A 24,602-nucleotide genomic window follows, 5' to 3' on the forward strand; every position below is an offset into this window, starting at 1 on the left:
GTTTTGGATGAAACGAAAACGGATTTCACTTTCAGCCGAGGAACAAAACTCGCACTAGTGTGGGAGTTATGGATGATGTACAACAAATTAGGGTAGCTCTGCGCTTCATTTGATTAACGCAGAAACAAACACAACACTTGCTTCTTTTTCTTCTATATAATCCTTCACTTCAAATAAAGAAGTTGTATGCGCAAATAACATTAAGAAGAGAGGAGTTTTCATATCAAATGCATACCACCAGATATGGGCAACTGCCTATTTTTAAAAGTGGAAAGCGATATCAGACGCTGCAAATAAAGCTGTTTACTTTGAAGTGAGGCTCAGCTCGCATACAGCAGCATCTTATTGATGCATGGCTGTTCTCCTTTGCAGCCTGTGGATGACTCATTCTTCCAGCTGAACGCCAGTATACACAGCTGATGGCAATGTTTGCATCTCGGAGCACATCAAACAAAGAAAATCAGACGCTTCAGCGTTACGCTAAATGCCTCACTTGAGCATCCAAATGCATTTTACTTTTAAAATCTTTGCATGCAGAAATATAGCAAGAGATTCACTTTTCACCCCGATTCTTGAAAAAAATGCTGATTTAAATTAGACAAAACAACTAAACTACCAGCATGGAGAAGCATGAATAGGTGAACAAGAGGTAAAACTGTAAATCCATTTAGCCAAATGTACACTAAATAAAAAAGCACTTCAGAAAAGGGAAGTGGTGATTTATTGCTGTCATAATTTTTGCAATTTTTAGTCTTTCATTTGGTTTAGATTTAGTAGGTTTAGCCTTTAACAACATTGTTTACCAAAAAAAAGCCATCTATAAAACACAGTTTAGGCTGTCATGGTTTGGGGTTGCAGCCAGTGGTGTAGAGGATGTTGTCAAAATTGATGTAAATATGAGCGCAGAAAAGTATCATAAGATTTTGATTTACTATGTGATACACCTGGAAAGTATCTCATTGGCAACAGCTTCATTTTTTAGCATAAAAATGATCCCAAACACAATGTCAGTGTAGTAAAAGCATATCTGGATAGAAAAACACACATATCGCATGGAAAGGTCTTACCAGAACCCAGACAACATTCAAAGAAGAGCTTTAAATGTCCTTGAAGATACCTGGAGAACTATTTCTGAAGACTACTTAAAGAAATGACAAGAAAGCTGCCTAAATAAGTTTAGACTGTGCTGAAAAATAGACGATCATACCAAATATGGACATTAAGATTGGCAGAATTATACAAACTGCTTTTGTCTTATATGCTGAATTTCCATATACATTTATGTTTTAACAGAATTTTTTTTTTTTAAAAATTAAAGGTGGCTCAAGACTTTTGCACAGTGCTATATATACACAATTTCAAATACAGGATCCTTTCATCCTTACTTCACTTAACCTTTCGTTTTCATGTGAGTGTGGGACACTTCCACGTGATTATAGTGTCTTAGAAAGAACTTGTAAAAGAAAAAAAAAAGGATGGATTGTAACTGCTCTTTATTACAGCCCAAATACAAATGTCCTGATTTATGGACGTAACTTGCCTTTTCATGAATAATAAGACATTATTGAATCAGCAAATAAAGTGGACAGCAAGATGACCTGACATGTGACTGAAATCAAAACATCGATTAAGGTACAAGACTGCTTAATCAACTGCAGGCTGGTTAACAGATTACTAATCCAGTTTCATCCTTTAAAACACAAAACTGCTGAGTGAAAACATGACTCGGACTCAACTTTTACTTATGACAAAATGATAAAAACATCCAAATTTGAAAAATATGCTGATACATTTGGATGGAAAAAAGAGACGAGACTGCCAGTTTGGCACTGATCAACACTCCACTCCGTGCTGACACTGGAGCCAATCTAAATAACTTAAAATGTTTAGTGACAAATAAACCCCCGAAAGGCGATGCGCAACAGTCCCACCTTAAACTAACAGAGGCACAGCTAAGGTCAGACTAAAACTCAGGACTTAAAAGTGAACTTCAGTAAAAGCCAACATATTCCTTGAGTTCGGATAACTCCCAGATAACACAACAGTTGAAGGTTTTCGTGGTTTCCTAACATGTAAACCCAGAAAATGTCATTTAAACCGAGCTGTGATTGTGCAGCGTTTGTGGGTCTTTATTAAACAGCAGCAGGTCCAGCAAACACACTCCACCAGTGCTCTCCCCCTCGTCCATCAGTCTTTATACTCCGTGTACTTCTTGGCTGACCCCTGCACTTTGCTGGCGGGGTATTTCAGACGGTTTAGAGCCATTTTACGGAGCACCGCTTGTGGGAGATCCACGCGACACTTCTCGGCCAGCTCCACGAGGTAGATCAACACGTCGCTGAGCTCGTGCGCCAGCTGCTCCCGCTCGGTCTCGGTCCAGTCCGGCAGGCCCTCGGCTACCTCTCCCTTCCACTGGAAGAGCTCTGCCACCTCGCCCACCTCCCCGACCATGGCCAGCAGAAGGTTGCGGGGCTGGTGAAACTGGTTCCAGTCTCGCTCGTCCGTAAAATCGGCCTGCATGCGCCTAATATCCTCGATGGAGGGCTCGGAGCTGAAGGTGAACCTCTGCGGCCGCTTCGACTGCGGCGACGCCTCTGCACAATCTCCGTTTACCGCAGCTGTGTGCGCCTCTTCATTGACCCCACACGCGTCTTTTCCGTTTGTTGCCATCATTTTCTGTGTGTTTAAACAAACTCCGAGGCTTGTAAACAACCCGCCTCTCTCCTATCCAGTGAAGAAGTCCCGCCAGTTCTCAAACCGGAAATGATGCCTCTTTACTCGGAAGCTGGAAAATACACAATGCTGGGGTTTGTAGTTTTAAACCTCAGCTAGCGGCGTATGCCTATATACTAACTGCTACTTAAAAAAAACTACAATTCCCGTGTTTGTCAGAGCAGCGACACCAACATGGCTGCCTCCTGTGTTGCAGCAAGTGAGCTGCTCAATAATATAAAACAAATATCAGCCTTGCGTCCAAAGGCTTCGTACGCAGTTAGGGCCGTGAGCACCACAAGCCCACAGTGCCACGCTCAACTCCCGCAGAGGGCACGAAGGTAAGAAAGGGTGCTGAGTTATTGTGTGTGCGTGTGTTTATCGTCTCTGACCTGCAGGTTAACCTGCATGTTGCCTTGGTGTTGAGCTATAATAATACCTCTTTAGGGTCTTCTTATTAACAGCAGCCGGGTGAGAAAAGTCATTAACGGCAGCCTCCACTTGTCAGCCTGGTAAAAAACACTGCAGACAAAAGAACATTACTGCGTATGCGACATGATTCGCGATTTCATCAACAAAATACGCCCTGAACATTATGCATTCATGTGGTCGAACAGCTTAATATACGTTTATTAGTCTTTTAAACGGCATTTGGAGTATAAGCTTTATCTTGTGGCTCGGTTAAAAACAGTTAGCAGAGGATGGTTTCGATCCATCGACCTCTGGGTTATGGGCCCAGCACGCTTCCGCTGCGCCACTCTGCTGTGGAGTTATGAAGGTGATACAAATCTAGTGGCTGAGCTAACGGTGCAAAGATTTTCTTAGGGCTTGACCTAAGATAGATGAGGAATAATAATGGATGAAAATCAGTAGAAGCAAGATAGAACGTGTGCATGGAAGAGAGGTACAGCAGGTGCAACAGTAAAGCTGCAGGAAGCAGAGGTAAAGAAGTTGGGGTCAACCAAAGCAAAGGACAACGCTCAAAAGAGGTGAAGAAAAAAGTGCAGGCAGGGTGGAGCAGCGGAGATTAGTGTCAAGAAGGGATTTATGACACAAGGATAGCAGCAAGATGGTAGTGGGATGTATGGTTTGAAGATGGTGTCATTGACAAAAAGACAGGAAGCTGAGCTGGAGGTGTTTAGATTTCCTTTGTGAGTAACCAGAACGGACTGTATTAGAAATAAGTTCATCAGAGTGACAGTTCAAGTTTTACCATTTTGGAGACAACGTTTCAGAGTCAAGGCCAAGGTGGTTTAGATGTGTACAGAGTGGCCAAGATAGTGGATACAATGGACAAAGGATGTTAAAGATGGAGCTGCCAGGCACGGCAACAGAGAAGATTCATGGAGGTAGAGGAGGACATGCTGAGGGTTGTTGTGAATTTGTTAAAAAGTTTGTTAAAAAACTACCATCATAGTTTCAGTTTAGGTATGGTTATGTACCAGATTTTTACTACTTCCTGGATACTCAACCGGTTGCCTTGGAGCAAAAAAAAAAAAGTCATGTTACTTTTATTCTACTTAAGTAGTTCAGTTTCATGTGGCTTTATGCTTCTAGCCCAATTTAAAATTAGTTATTTTTCTTTTTACTCTGTTTTATGTGAAATCTATAGAGCAGCTAAGGAAAAAACACACATTGTGTGTCCATATTAGATAAAGGATGTTGAATATGGAGGGAGACTACAGAGAAAATTCATGGGTGTAATGAAGGAGGACATTTAGAGACCTGGTGATACCAGGGGGTGCCTTTTGCTAAGGCGATGTTGTCTTTATCAGTTTTATTTAGCTTTTCAAAGGGTTAAGGCAACAGTACAGACAGCAGTCTCTGTGCTTTTGTCCATAGAGTCACTCGAAGATACAAGCTATCCATCTGCCATGGTCACAGGATGCCGTTAGAACACTGTAATAACAGATGACGTCAACGTGTGGTGCAATGTGAAAGATTACACGGAGACAGAATAAGACAATATGGAGCCTTTCATTCAGGATGCTCACCAAGCCTCTTACATCTGTGGCAGAAATCATGTTACTGTCGTGCAGTGTATCATACATCAAATGCAGTCTGTGTCTGAATAACAGGATGCCACGAGTTAAACAGATTAATGCAGACAGACATTTTAAGCTTTTCATCTCTGAAGAGTGCTTTAGGATTGCGTGCATGTTTCAGCTGAGAGAAACTACACAATATCAGTCCACTATGTACCAGTCATACTCCTTTAGGATATTAAATCAAGGCTACAACATAATGCAATTTAAATAACTACTGTATTATTATAGGGTCTTTACTTTAGTATAAGCACCTTAAGGCAATTGTGGTTGTGGTTTGGCACTACTACAAGTGGCACCTGAGTAGAACATCTGTTGCAGACACTAAGCTTTCCTACTAGTTTTTCTCAGTGGTCACAGATATAACTGTGGCTGCAATTCTTTTTGCTTGTATCTAGATACAAGCAAAAAGCGGCTTTTTTTTTTTACTTCTCATCCGTAAATAATCTGCTCTTTCACGTGATTCAGTTTATTTTGAAAAGTCTCAACAGGATCTTGAGCTTTATTGTGAAAGGTTTATGTGGAACATAAACAAGCGGACACGCGAAGGTGTTACCGTCGTTGTTGCTAACCACAACGCATAAAAACAGGCGCTTGTCCGTCCGTAGTGTGGTTATATTAAATATAAGAGAAAGAGAGAACTTTAAGAAATTAATATAGCCACTACAGTGACCATCAGAACGATGAAAAAATATTGCCGTAAACAGTTTATTTTGCCACACCACCAAACAAACGATAGCGTAAAATGAAACGATAGATGTTTTTATATCATCATCCGATATATATCGTTATATCGAACAGCTCTAAAGAAGATTATTATTTACTCTCTCTGTTAGGATTATATTTCATTTAGATGATTGTTTTAAAAAAAATCCTCAGTGCCTGAAAGTGAGCTTAACTTTCATATTGTCAGGACACCACGACACTACCAAGAAACTGTAAGTGGGACCAGAAGTGGAAACACTAACTTTTCAAAAGCAAAGCCAGAAACTGAACAGCTGTTTTGACTCGTGCTGTGCCGTTCATTCATCTTTGAGTCTGTTATGGCGTTTTTCAAGTTTTTATTAATGAACTGAGAAAGTGTAGTTTCATAAAGTTGTGTCATTTGCAGCCTACCTGCATTTGCTCCTGTCGGCCACATAGTAGGTCAGAATAAAGTTTTTAGGGCTTAAGTTAAGTTATAGTCTCCAAGCCCAGCCTCTGGGCTGTAAACAAAACAAAACACAGGTTTCTGCATACATTATTGAATGCAGAATTTATTAAAGCAGAATATGAACTGACAGAATAAGGCCTTTCAAGGTGAAAGGTCCCAGTGTCTGAACGTAGTTTCAGAGCCATATGGGAAGATGTCCTTGCAAACTCTTTGGAAAAGGACAAAAACATCTTCTTTTTCTTCTTCTTCTACTTCTTTTGTGCTTTTGCTTCCTTTGTGAGAAAACAGTGTACATCAAAAGCGCTGCCAATTATAAAGTGTAATTGTAGGCATCTAAACGCACTTCAAACCCATAACCCGCACGAAATTTGCTCATTTCCTTAACACCTCAAAGCCAGATTGTATTTTCCTTTGCCATAGTACACAAATACAGCCCACCTGTGTAGTTGAATTTTCTTTCATGTTTTTTGTTTCTGTACCGCGTGTCTCAGTGCTCCCCAGCAGCTGGTCGGCGTGGTGGGTTTGGAAATTCATGCTCAGATTAACTCCAGTACCAAGCTGTTCTCTGGCGCTCCGGTTCGCTTCTCGGCTCCTCCGAATTCCCTGGTGTCATTCTTCGATGCATCCTTACCCGGCACATTACCTGTAAGTTATGCTTCATGTGATTAGAATAAACGTAACCTGTCATTCTTAGATCATCTGTCCCCATAATGTCCCCGTGTGTCCCCAGGTCCTGAACAAGCGCTGCGTCGAAGCAGCGGTGATGACAGGACTGGCTCTTAACTGCGCCGTAAATAGGAAGTCGCTTTTTGACAGGAAACACTACTTTTACGCTGACCTCCCTGTAAGTTCTCGTTTTCCTGTCCTCGGTTGTCACTTTCTGTGCAGCATCTATGGATCGGTGGGAAGGAGAGTGATAGCACAGGAGACAGGGGTTATCTAAGAGACAGGACTCATTATCATCCTCCACGCTGCTTCCTTGCTTTGACTTTTATGCAAGCTGTGCTCGTCTGCTTCCCGCCTTTCCATCACAACTGTTCCGGTGAACTCTCCCAGCCGTGAGCTCTAATTTAAATGGTGAGCAAGTCTTGCAGAAGAAGCAAAAAGCAAAAAGGCAGTGTTTTCCTCACATACACAGAAAAATAACACTGAAAATGACCAGTGCTTTTAACTTGCCAGCTCATTTCCTTCAGTTCACTTCAATTTTTTTATTATCCACAGGTCATTGCCTCCTCCATGCTGTTAAGTTTGTGCTTTCTCTCTTTTATTTACTTAATTTCAGTCATTATCAGAATTGGAAAAACCAAACATAAAGTAACTGGATGGAACTGCACAGATTCACAACTTATCATATTAACTGTGAGCTAATATTATAAATTGTAAATTAAATAGTGAAAGTAAAATAGTTGGGTGAGCAGAGGCTGAATGATCTCCAGTCATTAACCAATAATGGGCTCTATTTGGATATTGGCTGCCGGCCATTTTCTTAAAGTGGATGTTTGTGTTTTGTAATGTTGGCTATCGCACTCTTAATTGAAACTATCCATATGGTTACTGTTGAATGCCCCCTTTTAAAGCAGCAGAACGGATCCAGCCAAACCAAAACTTGTAGCAGTGTAAAGTTCGAGTGTGTGCTAAACTCATAGAGTGTATGTAAAGAAAAAAAATGGACAAAGCCATTGTGATGTCAGCCATAGGTTTCTGAAGCTCTGCTTGGAGATTTTGTTAGCATCATATCATGTTGCTGGTTTGAAGCCCATATTCGAAGGAGAGAGTAGAGTGCTAAGCATCTCACAAACAGAACCACAGATACCTGCTAAGCATAATACAAAAGTTACTAGATTTTGACCCACCAAAACTGGTGGTCAGAAAATTGCATTTAAAACATGCCAGTAGAGATCAACACCACAAATGCAGCCAAGAGATGCAATTCAGTAACCAGGACTTTCAAAGGTGTTGCCAAACAGCATCCCGCTGCAAAGCAAACACACTCCTAATTTAGCTTTTAAGACCCCAAGATGCTTAAACTCCCTTCACTTGGTGCAGTAATTGCTCCATGACCTGGAATACGCACTCAGACTTGGATGTGCTAATTCTCATCTCATCTGCACTTTTTAAATCACTGGGGATTGGCTTTAAAAAAGAAAAGAAAAATGCACCGAATGGGAAAAGAAGAAAACAAAAGTGACAAGGCCTTTGTGACTGCAGGCTCTAATGTTGTAGTTGGCTGCTGAATGTCGATATGCTGTGGTGTGTATCAACATGCAAATTCATGCATAAATAGAAAAACAGAGAAAAAAAACCTTTTTATCTTGAAGTGAGAGAAGAAAAACTAATAAGTGAATGTTAAATTAAACATATTATTTAAAATTTAAAAAAAAAAAACAGGACATGTAAGAGAGAACATGAAAGAAGGTAAGGAGGATTGCTAAACGTCCCCAGCAGGCATGGCCCCCACAGGAGTAGGTCACAGGGGGGCAGGGCATGCAGTATTTAAATATCTAACGGCAGGATGTATAAGCTGAATAGTAGCAATACTGGAAGAGATACCCCAACCTCCCAAAAAACCCTCTTTAACGGTGATATTTCCATTAAACTGTCTTGCCCAAGTCATATTCACTTTGCTTTCTGTAATGGAGTGCTTGCATGGAAAGGTTTCTCAACCCTTCAGTAGCCCTGGGGTAATTTTACTGCCAGACATTTTAAGGCTTGGGTGGAACAGACAAAATGTCATGGGAGCTCTACAGTGACTTAGCCAACAGAGACCTCCTGCTAATAAATCTAGAAATTTCTCAAAAGAAAGGTGTAAGAGAATTTTACTTTTCAAGTTTGTTTTCAAAGTGTAGCCAGCCCTGGTAAGACATTTTGCTAACAGAGCTTTGGGCAAAGTAATGAAGAGGGTAATTATGGACTAAATAAAAGTTTCATTTTCTTTGGAGTGTACCATATTTCAATGAAACTGCTCAAAGAAGTTCATTATGGAGAGTACTTTCTTGAAGTAGCAAGCAAAAAACAAAAAACTTTAGCTGGTGGTTTTATTTATTTACTTTCTCATCTAACTTGACTTTATTGTGAGCAGATGTGACTGCATAAGCATGATGAAGAACATCCATTATATGCAGATCTTTACAGATTGACGTTCTCCCGTTTAATTTTAGGGGAATTACTGATTTTGTGGCAGCAGTGCACATTTTCACTGTTGTAAATGATACATTGTCTCCTCTCAAAGTTCATCAATCTTCCAGCAAAATCCCCTCCAGAAGCGCGGGGATTATTGTTGGGCTCCTCTCGCTTCCTTGCATGTTTGTAGAACTTTACATCATCTCCTTTGGATTCATCCTCAACACACACGGCAGGATTAAGATTATTATTTTTCTTTTGAGAACTCGTGCCAGTAGGTTTTATCCCAAAGCCTTATTGATGTTTTAAATACCTAGTGTAGTCTGCTTTATAATCACTTAGTTTCCATTACTCTCACAGCTGCTTAAAGAGGGTGGTCTGTCTCAGTGAAGCAGCTTGATAATCTCAGAGTCAGAATGGCTTTAATTATGCGGATGATGGAATATTCTTCACATTCGACCAAAAGTTTGAGTGCAGTCTGTGCTCGTAAAAACCAAACGTGGAACAGGATCGAGGGAGAAATTATCCCGCCCTTGAAAAATACATTTGTAAATTGCATTGTACATTATTGATATGTTCCAGTAGAAATCCCTGATTGCATTTTGTAAAACACCACAGTTGCTCATTAAATGATTAATGCCGCTGTCCGAGCAGCATTCCTTCATTGAATTGAAATGGCAGGCAAGGCACATATATAAAGTTTTTAACAGCCCTTTAATAACATGCCTCAGCAGCTCCACGCTCATCTAAATAATTACAATTTCCTTGAGATATTAAGTTTCCAAATAAACAGACATGGCCTGGCCATTGAAGCTTTGACTTGTGTTTAATGAGAGAAATGAAATGTCTTTGTGACCTCGGCGGGGTAGCCGAGGAAAAACATCGGTGTGCAGGGGTGAGGAATTAGACGACCGACTGAGTCTTGTTTGTTTAGACTTTGGAATGAGTCAGAAAATGACTCAGGGGCTCACAATGTGGAAAAGAGTTGAAAGTGTGTGTGTGTGCGCGTTTGATCCTGCTTGAAACGGCGTGTGAGCAGACATGCATCTGTACGAGTCTCAGGAAGCGCTCATTAGGGCTCCGTGTTCTGTCACAGAGTAATTGCGAAAGCTTAATGTGGGTACAAGGATGCTGTTAACAGCAAACATGGCTCATCCAAAAAGCAGCTGATTTATTATGCAGGAAATGTAAATGGTCTCCACTTATTCAGATGCTCCCTAATGTCAGTAGTTGGTTGCACTTTCACCTGCAGAAATTGTCATTTTCAATGACCAGAGACAAAACTCGTGAAAGGATTAAGTGGGAAAGGGGGGGATTTCTGATGAGCTGCAACGGTAGTCACAAAATCTTGCAGATTTACAGATCAAATCCACCAAGAGGAGCAGAAGTTGAAAAAGAACATCCCCAGGAATCTTGTGTTGTTTTCTTCCTGTTTCTTTTAAAAGGAGGAGTTGTGGAGGTGATTGATTGTGTCGATCAGGCGCATTGTACAAAAAGCCGGTGACTAACAGCCCCCCCAATCTCTTCTCCCACGTCCTCAGTCTCCTTAGCATAAGTGTGATTAATGTTTAGGTCTTGTGATGTGGTTGCCGTGGTAACGTCGAAATTAATACTCGGGGCAGCAGGTTCTTGTAGGAATAGAGGAGCTCATGAAATATTGTGCTTTTGTGAGCAGAAACCTTGAGTGAAATGCCAGCTCCTCCTGCATTATGACAGCCAAGCCAATCGCCGTGTCTAACTGACGCTCCCCGCCAGACCTTTACACGCAGCCATGACGCTGCAAAAACTCTACTGCAAGACTTCACGAAACAGTCTTTCTTCTATAATTAAAAGGATGTATTGGTTAAACAAAGTGAAGGATCATTTCTTCATTCAGTTAAAGAGGAGATGAAATTCCTATTTTAAACACATATACACTCACTGACAATTTATTAGGTATGCCTTGCTAGTACTGGATTGGACCCTTTTTTGCCTTTAGAGCTGCTTTAATTCTTCATGGCACCAGTTCAACAAGGTGCTGGAAACATTCCTCAGAGATATGTGGGCCATATTGGCATTTAACAAACCAGTCTTCAACCAACCAGCTATCCAGCACTCATATATTTCACTATACTTTAATTCACATAGCAGCTAACATAATAATTATAGGACATGTCTTTTAATCACGTAGTAAGTTGGGGCATGTTTTCAGGTTCTATTTTTTTATTGAATTTTTTTGTATTGTATTTTCTTGTTTTAGGCTGGATACCAGATCACTCAACAACGTTTGCCAATCGCAGTAGATGGCGTGCTTACTTACAGCCTCCTTGGAGGGAAAAAGAGGAACCAGGTGATGAGAAAAAATGTGACCATCAAACAGATTCAGCTGGAACAGGACAGCGGCAAGAGTCTCCACGATGACGTCCGCAGCCAGACACTCATAGACCTCAACAGAGCAGGTAGCAATACAGAGGAAGAGTCTGCTCAATGGAAAAAAATCAATGATAAATCAGTCCTGCTCATGTCTTGTACATCCAATAGTGGCAGCTTATTCCTGTGATTCTCCTGATGCCATTTAAAAGCCGTCACTGAGCTAAACCGGTCTTTGCTTGATTAATTTTTTTATCAAGAACTTCAGCTAAAAAATGGACACCGGCAAATACTGTATTTACTGCGTATTTACTACTCATTGATTAGCTGTTTACTCCGCCACTGAACTGGTATTTAAAAGTCACTGGAAGAAAAACCTCAGAGTTATAATGTGTCAGAGGCCTGAGGGCTGCCAGCGTGTAGCAGCAGGTGTTTGGCAGTTGACTTTCCTAAACCATCTTTTGATTAAGAAATTAAACTATTTTTAAGAAGATGTTTTTATGATTGACAGACAGCAGCAGCAGCTGGAAAAGTCATAGAATTCCAGTGATAATGTTTTGATTTTTAAAAACTAATATTAGGTTAATCAACAAAGCAAGGGTTTATCACTGAGCTTCAGACCCTTAAGATGTGAAACGTTGCTGTCTTCAGGTGTAGGTCTGATGGAGCTGGTGATGGAGCCAGACATGAGCTGTGGAGAGGAGGCTGCTGCAGCTGTCAGAGAGCTGCAGCTCATCCTGCAAGCTCTAGGCACCTGTCAAGGCAACATGTCTGGTATGGAAATCACTCTCTGTCTCTCTCCTTCTCTCGTGCTTCCAAGCTGCCACACTTCTAAACCTAAACTTAACTCTCTCCGCGTGCATCTATTTACCTCTTTTTGCTCAGAGGGGCAGCTGAGAGTGGATGCCAATGTCTCGGTGCACAGACCTGGAGAGCCACTGGGCGTCAGGACAGAGGTGAAGAACATCAACAGCATTCGATACCTTGCCAGAGCTATAGGTAAGCACCGATAAAAAGTTTGAGACTCAGTAGCAAGGATAGCAGAAAGCGCCTCAGGCATTTATTCATTTATTTTTTGAATTTACTTTATCTGAAAGGGTCTTAACTTAACTTAGGGCGACCGTGGCTCAGGGGGTTGGGAAGCGTATCTGTAACCGGAAGGTCGCCGGTTCGATCCCGGGGCTCTCTGTCCTGGTCGTTGTGTCCTTGGGCAAGACACTTTACCCTACTTGCCTACTGGTGTTGGCCAGAGGGGCCGATGGCGCGATATGGCAGCCTCGCTTCTGTCAGTCTGCCCCAGGGCAGCTGTGGCTACAACCGTAGCTTGCCTCCACCAGTATGTGAATGTGAGAGTGAATGAATAGTGGCATTGTAAAGCGCTTTGGGTGCCTTGAAAAGCGCTATATAAATCCAATCCATTATTATTATTATTATTAACTGCACGCATGATTGCTCACACATTTTAGTCCTTTTTTAGTTGACATTTAAACAGGTCATGTTCAGATGAAATGGTGTTTCAGAGTTTTGCGTTTTGTGGTAGCTGCATCTACCAGCTTGTGGTAATATTGTCCAGGTCAAGATGTCTTGTGCCTACGATATGTTGAGCTGATTTTGACACGCGCTGTAGTGCAGCTATTCTATTGTAATACTTCACAGTTGGTTACTATGCTCTCCACAGTGCTGCTGTACTTTGATTATGGCTCTTGTATTAAAAGCGGAGGTAAAATGAACAAGCTGTCAGTGTTTTCTTCTTCAGATTGCGTGAACGGCTTTTTAGGACAGTTATTAAGTTGCTGAACTATTGACATGACATATGTAGCAGATGTTCTATAGATTGGCTTTATTAGCCAAAAATCCAAAACTTGGAAGCTGACTCTCAAATTTTTACACTTACATTTCCTTTACAACCAATCAATCAATCAAGTAAAATCACTTCTATTTTTACATCCCTGTGTCACAAATATTAAACATTTGCTGAATGTTCCCTTGATCATAATAAAATAGCGTGGGTGCAAACTTCACCCATGCTTGGTGGAGGAATACAATCTAGACAGTTTTTCATTTGCCAAAGATGAATAAGAGAATTAAGAGGCAGCATCCAAGAACTTTGTACAGATAGTTTTGGAGGTACAGAGATGTTTAGGAGAGAGAACAATGCACTTTTTATTCAGACTGATTAACACAGTGCTGGGGAACGAGAGGATGCTTGAGGAATGAGGAAGAAGCACACTGATACCAATTTTCAAGAACAAGGGTGATGTGCAGAGCTTTAGTCACCAAAAAGGGATAACTTGATGAGCCATACCATGAAGTTATAGGAAAGAGTTATTGAAGGAAGGCTAAGAAGTGAGGTGACGATCAGTGAGCAGCAGTATGGCTTCATGCACAGAAAGGGCTCTACAGATGATATGTTTGCTTTGAGCAGGTTTATGGAGAAGGATGGAGAAGGTCAGAAGGAGTTGCACTGAGGTCTTTGTGGACCTAGAGAAAGCATAAGATAGGATGCCAAGAGAAGAGCTGTGGAAGTGCATGAGGAACTCAGGAATGGCAGAAAACTGAGGGTGGTACAGGACATTTATGAGTACAGAGTGGTGAGGTGTGCAGTAGGAGTGACTGATGGGTTCAAGATTGAGGTAAGTCTACTCTGAGCCCCTTCTTGTTTGCAGTGTTGATGGACAGGTTGGCAGATGAGATCAGGCAGGAGACTCTGTGGACTATGATGTTTGCAGACAACATTGCAAGTGGAAGAGAGGCTGGAGAGGTGAAGGTGTGCTCTGGGGAGCAGAGCAATGAAAGTCAGTAGAAGCAAAAGAGAATACATGTGCGCGTGAGTGAGAAGGGGGCAGAGGTAACACAAAGCTGCAAGGAGTAAAGGTAGAAGAGTTTAAATATGTTGGGTCAACCATCCAAAGCAAAGGACGGTACACAAGAGAGGTGATTTTTGGACCCAAGGATAGCAGCAAGAGTGAAAGGCAAAGTTTATGAAATGGCAGTGAGAGGGAGATGGTGGCACTGACAAAAAGACAAGAGGCCGAGCTGGAGATGGTAGAGTTGAAGATGTTTATTTGTCATTAGGAGTGACCAGAGCCGCCGGGATTAGAAATGAGTACATCAGGTTGATCAGTCTGGAGACAAGGTTAGAGAGGCAAGGTTGAGAAAGTGGATATAATGGATAGGGGATGTTGAAGACATCAACCAGGCAAGAGGGAAAGAGGAAGACCACAGAGAAGATTCATTGAGGTCATGAAGGATGACATGCATAGGGTTGGTGTGTCAGAGGAAGCTGCCAGAAAGAGAGTGAGATGGAGGCAGATGGTTCCCTCTGCTGACCCCTAAATGGAGCAGCTGAAAGAAGCAAAGTTGGGATAAAAAGTTTTAACTTTTGTCATTTTTAATCTGACTAGCAGCTCTATGAAAACATAATTGTCATGCTGCATTTATTAATTAAATCCATGAACTAAATACTTGTACCAGATTATTACTTGGTTGAACCCCTAACTTCCCGAAGTCTCCAATCAGTCTGGTTACCTTGGAAGGAATAAATCTCGTTACTTTGACTCCAATATTTCCCTTTCATGAGGCTTTATACATTCCTCTTTTTCATTTGATAGCTATAGAAAAGCAAAGAAAAAGCATGCGTAGTGTGACATAACCATCATATTTTTACTATGTCAGTGCCTAGAAATAGACCCAGTTTAGTAAAAGCAAAATTGCTGGATTCATGTAGAGGCATTAAGACAGGAAGTATAGTTGAAACTGACAGTAACTTGTGAAGCGTACGTTTTTTGGACTGACAGCTATTCACAAACAATTAGCTGCGTGATAGCAGCATGTGATGATTAACTGACTTCTTGCAGCTGTTCATAGATTTTGTGTCAGCTATAACTTTGTTGATTTTTAACTGAGCTTCACTTCAAACAAGCTAGTAGTCTCAGAAAATTTCAGTACTTGAGATGCAGGTTTTGGAAGTGCGTTTTGGCATATAGCAGCGCTGTGCTTCAGTTATTTATCAATTAAGTTGTTTCACATTTACTCTGCGGCTGAACTGATATTTAAAAGTCACAGCGAAAACAAAAGGCTGTTTATCAGAGTTATAATGTGGCAGCACTCAGAGAGTCAACGATCACCGGCGTATAACAGCAGGTGTTTGGCATTTAGCACCAAATTATATTTGCGGTTCTGTATTTGTATTCATGTTCTCCTTGATATTCATCAGACTATGAGATCCAGAGACAGATTGATGTCCTGCAGAGAGGAGGGACGGTGCAAAACGAGACCCGGGCGTATGATTCCAAATCAGGGTAAGAGGATGAAAAAGCAGCGTCTTCATGCCAAGATGTAACTGCTACAGCACCCTGTGACTGGGATCTCTGCCTGCTTCATTAGTCGTGAGCTTTGCTGAGGACAAACCATCATGGTAATGATGATGAATAGAGCCATTTGGATGCTGCCGTCGTTCTGTGTTATCTGTGAGCTATGTGCTACTCACAAGCTTATGAGCTCACAGAATAAGGCAGCTGAGGCCTTGATCATCCTCTGGTACCTCCCTCCCATGAGGTCTTGTATATCCGAGGTACATGGTGAAGCATGCTAAACAGTGTGGGGTGATGACCTGTGGATCTTTCTTCTCATTCCCGTGAAAGTGGTCACAGATCTGATGCCACTAGTTTGAAGAAAAGCAGGCTCACTGAAAGGGATCCCCACACATATGTTCATTCTTTGTTTTGAGTATTTTCATGTTTGTTTGATCTTCTCATCAAGAGAAACAAACATATTGAGCTATCATTTCTGATACTGCCACCTTGTCTTGTAGGGAGACTCTACCTATGAGGGACAAAGAGGGTCTTCAGGATTACAGGTGAGTGTAAGTTCATATTGTAAGTGTTTATAAAATCAGAGAAAGATCCTCTTACTGGGGTCTGGAGATTGACAGGTAGCTAAACAGACCTCACCTAAAGTGTGAACAGACGAAGAATGTGTTGTAGTTTAGGTAGGGGAATGATTGACAGGTTCAAGGCTGATGGAGTCGAATGATCAGGTGGCCAAGTGACAGCACAAGACGACCTTTTTTTTCCCCAAACTTACCCGTACTGCTGATAAAACATTGTTCCCTGTTTTCACTCACCCCTCCTGCCTTTTTCAGGTTTATGCCAGAGCCCAACCTGCCCCCTCTGATTCTGTATGAGGATGATGCATCACTGCCCACTGGCATTGATGCGTGCCAGGTGGTAGTGGTGCAGAAGATAAAGGAAGGGCTGCCAGAACTACCAAGTGTCAAAAGAGACAGGCTGGTGCAAACGTACGGCATCCTACCTGAGCACAGCTTCACTCTGGTGGTGAGTTTCTGAGTGGGAGAAACTGGGTGAAACCAGCCAGTGGGAGGAAGGGTAGTTCTTTCCTTTAAAAGCCAGTTGATCAGGTCTTACTTGTGTAGCTTGCTGGACTTTAACAGGATGTAGTTGTATACTGATGAGCTCTGCTTGTTTGATTCTAATTAGATTATATGTTTGTGAAGGAATCACTTTTTTATGTCAATGTAGAATGAAGATGGGTTGGTGGACTACTTTGAGGCTGTGTTAAAGGCAACCAAGAAGGAGCCAAGGAAGGTGATTGGCTGGGTAACAAATGAGCTGCTGGGTCACCTCAAACAGCAAGACATGAGTGTGTGCCAAAGGTGAGACACAGACACATAAACATGCTCCAAGTTCCAGGATGAGCATTTATCTAACCGCCAGGTAAAGACTTGGGGTCTCATGGGTGGCATGGTGGTGCAGTGGTTAGCACTGTTGCCTCACAGTAGCAAAGTCCCTTTTTTTGAACCTCCTAGTTGGCTGTTTGGGATTTCCACATTCTTCCTGTGACTGAATGAGTGAACCAGTTCTTTCTGTTCCACCTTTTCATTAGACCCTGAAGCACCCAGTCTGTTTCAGACTGAAAACTACTAAATAAAAGAAATAAACTGGATTTTGAGTGTCAGGAAACTCATGTAAAGAAAAAATAAGAATATTCTGAATGTTTGCAATGCATTGAGATCAAAGAAATTGATTCTGTGTTACAAATAAATTCCACTAGACATCTTTGTGGGGACCCGAAATTGGAACGTTACTATATTTGTGGGGACCAGCAGTCACTTAGGAGGACAAAAGTGCCTGTCCTCACGAGTTTGAAGGCATTATTCAGACTCAAAATGTGGTTTTAGTGTCAGGGTTACAATTAGGTTAGGCATTCATTTTTGATGGTTAGGGTAAGCGGCTAGGGAAATGTGTGTGCGTGTGTGTGTGTGTGTGTGTGTGTGTGTGTGTGTGTGTGTGTGTGTGTGTGTGTGTGATAGGAAGTAACTCATCAACTGATAAACACATAGCTTTGAATAAGCTGATCATTGTAAGGCTCAAGCTTTTTTTATGTTTATCTGAAAGGGAGAGCACTACAGCTTTAGATACATAAATAACTCTCATCCATAACTATACAACAGCAAGCTGGGATATTCATTAATTCTGTCAGTGAGAAAGCTTTTTGGAGAATTGCTTTTTGAAGGCTTGATCTCTCCCTAAATAAGAAAGCCTGTTAGCTTGAAGATCTTCTAAAACACTCTTGACATTAAAGAGATTTTGATTTGGTATGAAAAGAGTTGCCATGGTACCTTTTACACTTGAAACATTAAAGAAAAAAAAACACGCGCACACACAGACAAAGGTACATTTCAGGCCACCAGCTATGAATAAATAACACCTGTTGTCTCCCACCGTTTCTGTTTATGGCACTGTGTGACACTAAATGTCCGACACTAATTTCAGCGCTTTCAGTCTAGCAATTTTCCTACAGTGGCAGTTCAATAATTACTGCAGCTAAAAGAAAAATGAGGGCGGTCAAAGGCGTCTGAGCTGTTGGTCCAACTGAGATTAGCAATGGAGCACAATGATAATTTCTTTGAACTCATTAAAGGCCGGAGTCATTACACAACACATGAAGTTTAAGTAATGGACTGACGTCAGCATAGATGCTGTGTGAGCTTTGCTTTATCTGCCGTTGCCAGACTGTTGTGAAGCATTTGTGTGCGAATAAACTCCAAAGAAGCTCGTGTTTATTTATGCGTAACGTTGCACTGGCTTTGGTTGAAAGGAGGAGGGTTGAAGAAAAACAAAGAGTGGCAAGCGGTTTAGAAACTGAGTCATATAAGTACTTGGAGGAATATTTTGAGTCTTCGGAGCTAGGGAGGAAATAACCGGAAGTTGGTTAGCAAATAAAAGTTCTCCAAGTGTTACAGTAATGTCTGATGCATGACCTCTGCTGCCCTGTCAGGCCTGCCCGCATTTCCTCTCGCTCCTCTGGCTCTAAGCCATTGACTTGGATTAATGAAATGAGAAATTGGGAAGCATATTGGTGGGACAGCTAGAGAAGTGAAACTCCAGACATGTCATTAAGAGCTCATCCAGCTCAGACATGTCGCTCTCCCAGAACCCCCCCTCCCACCCACCAGGGAAACTGCTGGGGGCTGCCTGTGAGTGAAACTAAGTGGCATATTTGTGGCAGGATGGCGACAGCATGATGACAGAATTGTGAAATGTCTCACCAGGCCCACATGATGGTAATGTTAAAAATATGAAGATGTGGAAAAGAAATATAATGAGGGTCCCCTATTTCGATCCCAGCTTCCTTTTTGGGGGGGGTTTTGTCCCCAACAGCTGGATGAGCAAAAGTATCCCTTTATGTGAACCACCTAATTCATATGGGGAGATTATTGCTGAACTTAAATCTGAAGCTGAAGCTTCTGTTGTTACAAAAAGGTTTTTCAATTGAGTTGTCGTGAAATATTCAGGTTTCTTTCATTAAGTTTGCATAATTCTATCAAAAAAGAGAAGAAGAAGCAGCTCGAAGTGGCAGACTCTGGATGTATCAACTATTTATTGCATTACCTTTAGCTTTCTATTTTAACAGAATATTCACACCTTATTATTCTTTTCATCTCATCTGTTCATTCTTTGATTTCTGTCAACTTTTCAGCTGTGCTACCACTCTCACCCTTCATCCTCTGAATTATCATCTAGTTTAACATCATTTTCTGGATTCTGAAGAATCGACTTCATTGCTCACAAGGAGAGTTTTCTTGCTCACAGGCGGTCTATTATCAGATGTTTTCTTTTTCATCTTCAGCCCACTGGACTCGGCTGTTTTCTTATTCCTAACTCGAATGCTTGTCAAAAACCTGCTGCTGTCCTTTTCACGTTCTCTTTGTAGTTTGTCTTGGCCTTGGGTGATGGGGAAACAGCGACAGGAGACACAAAAGCTTAGTGCCTTCCTGAGTATTTGATCTTGCCGATACGTTCAGTGCGCTCATGTATATTTATATCCTGATCAGTTGTCCTCACAAGCTGAAAAGAAATATTACAAGATGAGGCGATGATGTGAATATTAGCCCTGCTGGATATATGAAATGATAACACTACCTGATACTTTGGACAGAAGTATTAATCTGTCTACAGTGGAAAAAAAAAAAAAATATATATATATATATATATATATATATATATATATATATATATATATATATATATATATATATATATATATATATATATATGTATATAAAATCCACTCCAGGATTATTGCATTTCATAAATGACATGGGTAGTAAACAGAGTCAAGGCTCCCAATAGGCGGCACCAGTCACCTGTGCTTTCTCGTGGAATGAGAGACCTAGAAGGCACGGCTCATTTTGCTCCATGTAGCATCTTAGCCCAATCTCTTCCCACAGCAGACGGATCCACTTATTTGATCTGCCATAGGTTTTACCCACGATGCCCTTCCTGATGCAACCCTCCAGGCTTGAGATCAGCACTTGGAGCAGACTAGCTCGAGATGCCCTGAGGCTAGGTTTGTGCTTTCTCTCCCTGATTGGTGTGTAAAGTGAATGTGTTAATCACTTCACTGCAATTTTAAACAGTTATTCATAATTTTTGTTACTAAAAAACACGAGGGGTTCCCACAGGTGTTGATTCTTAACTTTAACTAATTCACTATAATATTGCCTGTAACATTTTCAGAGATGTATTCATTACTTTATAATTATTTTGACCATTTGTGCAAGACACTTTTTTTTTTTTTTTTTTGCTCTCGGAGGAGGCGGACGCACTTTTTCTCCTTCTCCTCTCCCTTATCTTCCCTGCTTAGTTCTTATGTCCTTGTCTAGTCTCGTGTTTTTTGTATTACTTTTCCCTGGAACACACTCTCACAGTCTGTTTCTAAAACCTAAAGAGAATTATGGATTTGATCAACTGGTCTCTGAATGCTATTGACACCCTTTTCTCAACGAGAAGTCCTGGCTCGGGAGAGCCCGAGTGCCCTGGAGGGACTTTCCCTGCCGGATACACGATGGACGGGTGGCAGACATGGAGGATCGTGTGCCTGGCGGGACTGTCGATCGAGGACGCTGAAGATATCTACCTATTCGGAACCATGGTAACAGGGTTCCGAACAACACCTCTGAGCGGACGTTGGATTACATCTTGGAACAGCTGACTGCGGTCGTGAGGTCTCAGAATCTGCTCTTTGAGCAAAAGAATGACAACACCACAAAACTGAAGGTTAATAACATCATGGAGAAACTCGCGGTTCTCCAACGGGAGATTGAGAAACCAGTGTTGGAGTGTTAAAGAACAGCTTTGAAATTCTCATGAGTTGTTGCAAAAAGAAAAATTACCATCATAATCCGGCTACCCCTTCTGCACCAGCTGTGGGCTCAAGGCTGGAGCCAAACAAAAACTCCCTGATAACGACTGTGTTGAGTCTGTTCCTTCCCATTCCCTACAAGGCCACCTGGGTTGGCTGGAAGACTGTTTACTTAGCCTGGCAGGGCGAAGGACACTGTCTCAGCTGAACTATGGACACGCAAACACATACTGATACGGATAAGCACTCACTGTCGCATCACCCTCCCTACCCCGGATCCAACACCACCTCCAACGCTTACCTCCCCTCTGATGTGGACATCGGGTCAGCTGGAGGCGCAGTCGAAGATCAGTCCCAGATCAGATGTACACACTGGAACTCTTTCCCATGTTGCTTGTCTGCGTTTATTGTGCTATGGTGTGTTGATATCTGTGCATTCCTGTATTATCCTTTTGTGTTACACATTTCGATGTTTTTTTCCTCGCTACCTAGCCTGACCTGTCTCCCCAATGTGATGTTTGTGTATTATATGTACGGTCGGCAAGGTCTGTCATCTCGGTTGTGGGCAAAAGACCTGCAACTGACAAATAAAGGCTATCTCATCTCATCACTTCAAGCTATTTAAAAATCTCTGCTTTTTATTCAGTTGATTGCAGTGCAGCAGTTGTCTTACAGATGTCTCTGAGGCTGACGGACAGCTTGGGAGTTTCATAATCCATTTTAGCTTTCTTTTTTATTTTGCTATTAAACCAAAAACGTGTGGCGGTTAACAATCACTGCCCTTGTTTATAACGACGAATACTTTTTCTAACGATCATACATTTTAGTATTGCTGTGCTCCAGAAAACCCTGCATATATATTTCAGTGTCACTGGTTTGTGCTCGCAGCGTGGACTGAGTCGAATATTTCGCCGTGCTTGTCAGTCGCATAGCTGCATATGCAGCAACAGCAGCAACGGTTCGTTGCCCCCTGAGGAAAAATGGGTGATCTCATGACAGGTGGAGATGATGTGTCACAAACATATCAGAGTTTTTGTTGGTGCAAGTAATGCACACAATATAAGGGTACATTTTTATTGATGCAGAAAACTATTTTTCGGATGTGTCGGTCATGGATCGTAGACCTCTGGTGCTCCATGAAGCCCACTTTGGGAACGGCTGGCCTATGGAATAAACACGGAGGCAAGGAAAAGACAAAACATCGCAGGCAAATCACAAATGTTGATTGATTCTTTTGTCCTTTCGGTGCAATCCTCTTCCCATCTCTTCTACCATTTATATCACAAATTCAAGTCCATCTATTAAAGTGTGATTAAATTACCGCTTTAATTTGATTTTAGCCCAATCTCTCCTTCTGCCCTGGCGGAGCTGCTGGAGCTCCAGGAAACAGGACACATCTCCTCTTCAGTTGCCAAGCAGGTCAGTCAGCTACACAGACAATGCAATTATCCCCTTTCGGTCTGTCATTCAACACACACAACCCAGCTACCGCTTGTTTGTATTCTGCTTCTCACCTGCGTTTCACGGGTTTCTCCGTGTTCTTAGGTGTTCCAGGAGATGTGGAGGTCACCAGGCAAGACAGCCCTGCAGATCACCCAAGAGCAGGACTTGGGGCTTGTTAGTGACACCGCACAGCTGCACATCATCTGCCAGAAGGTGGTGGACTCGCATCCAGATGAGGTCAGGGCTCACAATGTCGCGTGTAATCACGAGTGAAACATCTCAAAAACATGTCCAAAAATCCCTCTGTGTGCCTCTCTGCAGGTTCACGCGATCAGAAGCGGGAACAAAAAAGTTCTGAACAAGTTGATGGGTCTGGTTCAGAAAGAGACCAAAGGAAGAGCTGATCCAGTTCTGGTGAGGGCGATTCTACAGAAGAAGACCTCGTGAAGATCGCACTGTAGTGTGAGACGCAACTGCATCAGTCTGACAATAAGACATGTTAGAAAAATAAAAACTATTTTGGCCTAATGGAAAAATCAGGCCCCTATTCTTATTTTTGACTTTGACATTTTGTAAATATTGAAATCTATTCTCGTCTGTATTTATATGTTTGAGAAGTAATAAAGTTTTCAGACTGTGACTGTCTGTAGCGGAGGTGCATTGCCGTTCAGTTTGTTTTGCCAGTGAACAAACAGAATTTTGAATCTTTCTTAGGATGTCCACTCATGGTGATAAGATAGTCAAGGTGGCTTTTATGTGCAGTTCTTTTATTTAAATCTAGTAGTCATGGCCATCAGGGATGGCTGAAAAGCTGATCTTAAGTATTATTTCCCTTAAAGCGAATGTGTGTAATTCAGTTTAATTCGTTCCATATAACTTAATGTCCCATTTGGCTATTGCTATGTTGGCCATTATGGTCATTTGTGAGGCAGAAGATGAAACTGCTGACATGACATTCGCTGGCTTATTGAGAGGAGCTGAGAAAACCTGCCAGCTCAAGAATCCAGGAAGGATCCCAGTCTGAGAGCTCCCTCTGGTGGTTGTCTTAGTCACTGCTTGGAAATGGAAAATGTTTACTCAGCACACACACACTTCAAGTTCAAGGTTTTTAATTATTATTATTATTACTATTAACAGAGGCATTCCTTTGTATCTGAGACAACAGTGAACAGCAGCCTGGTTAAATCTTGAACACAAAACAGATCAAAAGTCGTATCAGATGAGTCTTTGGAAGATAAATCTACTGAAATTGGTTGATCAACTGCAGTCGTGCCACAGAGGTGTTAGACAGTGAGTGGCACTGTGGTATTAGAAGGCTGATAAAGTGCTCTGCAACATTCATAAAGACCTATTCAGCGGTCCTGAAAATGGCTTTGACTTGTAGATTTTGAGCCGTTTTGTAAAGAAAAAATAAACGTATTTGTATCAAGTAGGAATCAAACAATTTAAAATGAAACACAAAGTTTCATGTTTCAGATTTAAACCTAAAAGTAAAATCCAACCTTCTCAGCTCAACTTCTAGATAAGACCATTGACCTACTCGGTGTAGTTCACACATTCCTCTGCTCAATCAAAAAAAAAAAAACCTACATTTTCAGCTCATGCTGCAAAGTTTCATATTGCTCTTGTTTAACTCCTTCACAAATCAGGCAACATTGTGAAGTGAAATCATAACTTAGACAACAATTTGCAAGTATTTCTATGTTGGAAGGTTCATTCAGAAGAAGCATGCTTTGTAACAAAATATATATGTATATCTCATAGCATCTCCTTATACTGATAACCACGTGCAGACTAAATTAAAGGCAATTCAAAGCAGGCTACCTTCAACACAATCCAAACTGATTTTCAACAGATGCAGAACTATGATTGAAATTTCAAACTGATCACAGCTAACACAACACCCTCAGCAGACGAAGGACCGCACGCTTAAAAACAAACAAAAAAAGCAACTAACCTCATCAAGAAAAAAAATGGCAACAGAAAAAAAGAGCTTAAATACCCCGATCCCGTTACGAAACATGCTGAACTTAATTATTCTTGATTGTCACCAGAACATACAATATGTACATTATGAGGCATCATAAAGGTAAGGCAGACAGTTAAATACGTCA

General features: G+C 41.5%; 2 protein-coding genes across 2 annotated transcripts; one reads left to right on the forward strand and one right to left on the reverse strand.

Annotated features, from left to right (window-relative positions):
• Positions 1–1,660: 1,660 nt before the first annotated feature.
• On the reverse strand, positions 1,661–2,717 carry dctpp1 (dCTP pyrophosphatase 1). Its single transcript, XM_085355790.1, has one exon. It carries the CDS (start codon positions 2,671–2,673, stop codon positions 2,188–2,190), a length of 486 nt encoding a protein of 161 aa, XP_085211916.1. The 5' UTR covers positions 2,674–2,717; the 3' UTR covers positions 1,661–2,187.
• A 189-nt stretch (positions 2,718–2,906) lies between these two features.
• gatb (glutamyl-tRNA(Gln) amidotransferase, subunit B) lies at positions 2,907–23,007 on the forward strand. Its single transcript, XM_085355791.1, has 13 exons — positions 2,907–3,053; positions 6,402–6,555; positions 6,641–6,754; positions 11,270–11,468; positions 12,031–12,153; positions 12,265–12,378; positions 15,596–15,680; positions 16,193–16,237; positions 16,523–16,715; positions 16,920–17,053; positions 22,386–22,464; positions 22,591–22,725; positions 22,810–23,007. Exons 1-13 carry the CDS (start codon positions 2,908–2,910, stop codon positions 22,933–22,935), a joined length of 1,647 nt encoding a protein of 548 aa, XP_085211917.1. The 5' UTR covers position 2,907; the 3' UTR covers positions 22,936–23,007.
• The last annotated feature ends 1,595 nt before the right edge of the window (positions 23,008–24,602 follow it).

The sequence above is a fragment of the Diplotaxodon limnothrissa genome, linkage group LG6 (genome assembly GCF_057381915.1).
Source record: "Diplotaxodon limnothrissa isolate DT_005_m linkage group LG6, D_limnothrissa_male_GT1.1, whole genome shotgun sequence".
Classification (NCBI taxonomy): domain Eukaryota; kingdom Metazoa; phylum Chordata; class Actinopteri; order Cichliformes; family Cichlidae; genus Diplotaxodon; species Diplotaxodon limnothrissa.